General features: G+C 29.3%; 1 protein-coding gene across 1 annotated transcript; it reads right to left on the bottom strand.

Annotated features, from left to right (window-relative positions):
- Window positions 1-1,360: 1,360 nt before the first annotated feature.
- On the bottom strand, window positions 1,361-2,287 carry PGO_082450 (serine/threonine protein phosphatase 6; the record flags this gene model as incomplete). Its single annotated transcript, XM_028687467.1, has 1 exon — window positions 1,361-2,287. The coding sequence occupies one exon, from the start codon at window positions 2,285-2,287 to the stop codon at window positions 1,361-1,363; it is 927 nt and encodes a 308-aa protein (XP_028543268.1).
- Window positions 2,288-3,743: the final 1,456 nt, after the last annotated feature.

Below are 3,743 nucleotides of genomic sequence, written 5' to 3'. Positions count from 1 at the left end.
TTTATATCTAATCAGGAGATATTTCGGCGTGATTATTATCTAGCGATTTCACAAAAGAAAGAAGAAAAAAAAAAAAAAAAAATTGTTCAGTTTATGCCTTGTTCTGCTTTTGCTGATGCTTCGATTTTATGATAATCCCCTTTTTCGGCAGTTTTTTTTCTCATTATGATAAGAAAACACCAAAATAAAAAAGCTGTTTTTTTTTTTTTTTTTTTTTTTTTTTTACACATAATTAATTCCTGTCAACAATTGAGAAACTCCCAAAAAGTATTTTTCCAACGGTCGCTAATTTTTTTTCAAATATATATATATATATATATATTTTTTTTTTTTTTGCATATTCCCTGTGAACAGGTGAGAAACTTCCAAAAAGTATTTCTACAGCAGTCCCTAATTTTTTTCTATTGTATATATATATAATATGTTTTTTTTTTCTCGCATTGTCTTATTAAGAGAAATGCGTTAGGGGAAGGCGAAGATTGGTGTGCTTATAAGGGAGGAACAAAATAAGCTGTCCCCTAATTTATGAAAATTTGAGAAAAATTATGTAGAGCGTTATATTATTATCTGTCGCTTGTTTCCTGTTCTCCTTGATGGGGTACATGTACTCCCATTTTTTTTTTTTTTTTTTTTTTTTTTTTTTTTGGTCCATTTTTTTTTTTTCTGTAAACAAATTGGGAAAAAAAGATGTTTCCGTTGTATATACGCTACATGTTATTAGAGATTATAAATATCAAAGAATTAAAAAGCAACTGTATTTTGTTTATTCAAAAATCAAATTGTGAATTTTAAGAAATGGAGAGCAAATGTGTGAGTGAGCGCCGGGATGGTAGGTCGATAAATAGGTAGATAAATAGCTAAATAAGAGGCTGATAAATGGGATAAATACGTAACTGTAACTTAATAAATAACTAAATAAAACAACGAATTTGTGAAGTGTCATAGGGGGAAATGTAGTACGATGATACGATAAATATGAACAGGATACACATAAAGAAACTCGTGAAGAGTTCAAAATGGTGCTAAACTTTTTAATGAAGAAAAAAAAAAAAAAAAAAAATACACATTTAAAAATGTAAAAAGGGATTGTGGGGAAAGAATAATAAAAAAATAATAATAATAATATATAAAAACATAAAAAATGGAGGAAAAAAAAAAAAAAAAAAAAAATTAAGGGGTAATAAAATCCTAAACATTTGTGTTTTGTTAAAGCAAACTTGAATTCCTTTTTCCTCACTTCTCAAATGGTTATATGTTATAATTTTTAACGCTCTAATCCAAATTGATGGATTGTGGTCAATCTTTCAATATTAGGTTTTGAACACTGTCTCTTTGATGGTATGCTACACCAATATATACGCTATAAAAAATACGGAATGGTGGCCTTGTTTTTTATGGAATTCCGTGAGTCAGGTGTATCCTTGAATATGAGCATCTGTCGATTCATATTTTCATCGATACGCATGATTGCAGCCACATTTCCACATCTGTAACAGTAGTTGGGAGCTGACCACACGGTGATGATAGTGGAATCATCAAACATGTATCGATACCCCTCCATAGCTAGCTGATGTGCCCTTGCTATTAGTTCAAGATTGTTAATGTAATTGAATTTTTTCGTAACTTTAGGACCGAATAGCCAACCAGCTCCTCTAGGATTGGCAACCCAATCTTCGACTTCGTCCGGATCTGACCACATAATATCACCAAATGCACCTTCATGAGGTATTTCTTGAACCCTATTTATTAATCGTAACTGATCAATTAATTTTATTTCAGGTGATAAACCACCATGTACACAAAAAATTTGATTGTCTACAAGAGCTGCTAATGTTAAATAATCAAAAATATCAGTGCAGTATTTCCATGCATTTGCATTTCCATATTTTTTAAAACATTCATCATAAAATCCATATACTGTCGTTATCTGTCTACTTTCATGATTTCCTCGTAATAAAGTTATATTTTTAGGAAACAATAATTTTAACAATAATAAATATTCAAAAGTTTCTACACTGTTATACCCTCTATCTACATAATCTCCCAAAAATATGTAATCATTATTCATTATATCTCCTCCTACATCAAATAATTCTAATAAATCAAAAAATTGACCGTGTATATCTCCACATATAATAACTGGTGGATTTATTGCCTGAACATTATTTTCTTCTACCAGTATTTCCTTAACTCTTTGACAAACAAGTCTTAAATCATTTTCATCCAATAATTTTGGTGGATTCATGCGCAACTGTTCAATCCATTTTTTTTCTTCACCTCTTGTCATTATTGATATTTTACCTTATAAGTAAAGCTGCTAGTGCGAGGAATGGATGAAATTGAGATATGTATAGGTAAGAGACGAGGGAGCAGTTAACGGTGCAGGAAGTAGAAGAAGAAGCGAGCGAGAGAAAAATAAAAAAAAAAAGGATAAGTGTTGCATTCTTTTCCTTTCTTTTTTTTTTTTTTTTTTTTTTTTTTTTTTTTTTTTGGAATGTGTAATTCGTGGGAAGAATCAATTCTTTAAAAAATATATCCAAATGGAATAATCACATGAAGGGAACGATTTAACAAAATGTGGAACCGAATCTTAAGTTCATTTCAGTGTTTTCATGTAGAAAAGAAGGTGCAAAAAATCATGTTCATTCTTTGTCGATATTATCCACATGTACATAAGTGCTCTGGAAAAAAAAAAAAAAAAAAAAAAAAAAAGTATACCTTTTAATGGGTGTATCATCGAAGATATAGAGAAATAGAACGTGATTAATGCTGTGATACTAGAAGCGAAAAGTGCGAATAAGGGAGGTGCTAAAAATAGGATGAAGTAACAGCGTCACAAAGTTACTAAACCATGAAAGCACGACGCATAAAATTACAATTATGGCTAAATGGGTATGAAATTATCTGAAATTGAGGCTACGTAAAGACTCAGCTAACGTGGAGATAAGTCTAGCTGGAGATACAGGAAAAAAGAGATTTGGATAAAGGGCAAACTGACTAAAGACTAACCAACTTAATTGCGACACAGTGACTCTAATGGAAGAAACAGCGATATGTACATTATAGCAATGTGGGAATGATATTACAAAAAAAAAAATAAATAAATAAAAGCGTACTCAAGAGCATGTAAGAAATGTATTCACTTAAAATATTATGTGCGTTTAATTAAAAGAAAAAAAAAAAAAAAAAAAAGGTTAATTTTCAAGGAACGTGATTTTCTCAATTTTACTAAATATTTTTAAAAAACAAAGTTTATGGGAAAAATTAAAAATTGCATCATTAGAAATCCAACGCCTAACTTGTAAGATAAATGTTTTGTGCCAAAAGTAATCGCGTCATCATATGTTTTACACTATTTTAAATTGAAAAGAAAAATAAAAAAGTACAAATTTTCTCCTCTCTTAAGTTTCTAGCAAAAAAAAAAAAAAAAAATAGTGAAAAATAAAATAACAGTGTAGCAGTTAATAAATTCCCCGTCCATTTATACCTAGCATTGTAAAAGAACTAAATCTCCAGTTTAAGATATGCACATAAAGGTGACGAATTCGTGCAAGTTAGAAATTCACTTTTCAATTTTGAATGCTAAAAAAAGATTATCCGTCCAGTCTGGCTTTTTTTTTTTTTTTTCTATTCTGAATACCTGACATTATAGTATATTTTTTTTTTTTTTTCCTCTAATTAAAAAATGTAAAAAATATGAATAATTTCAATTCGCAAAAATGAACTATATATGTTGCTGCATT

Source organism: Plasmodium gonderi (genome assembly GCF_002157705.1).
Source record: "Plasmodium gonderi DNA, contig: Chr08, whole genome shotgun sequence".
In the NCBI taxonomy this organism is placed as follows: Eukaryota; Apicomplexa; class Aconoidasida; order Haemosporida; family Plasmodiidae; genus Plasmodium; species Plasmodium gonderi.
The sequence above is the reverse complement of the archived record's forward strand: the minus strand, read 5'-3'. Positions and strand labels throughout refer to the sequence as shown.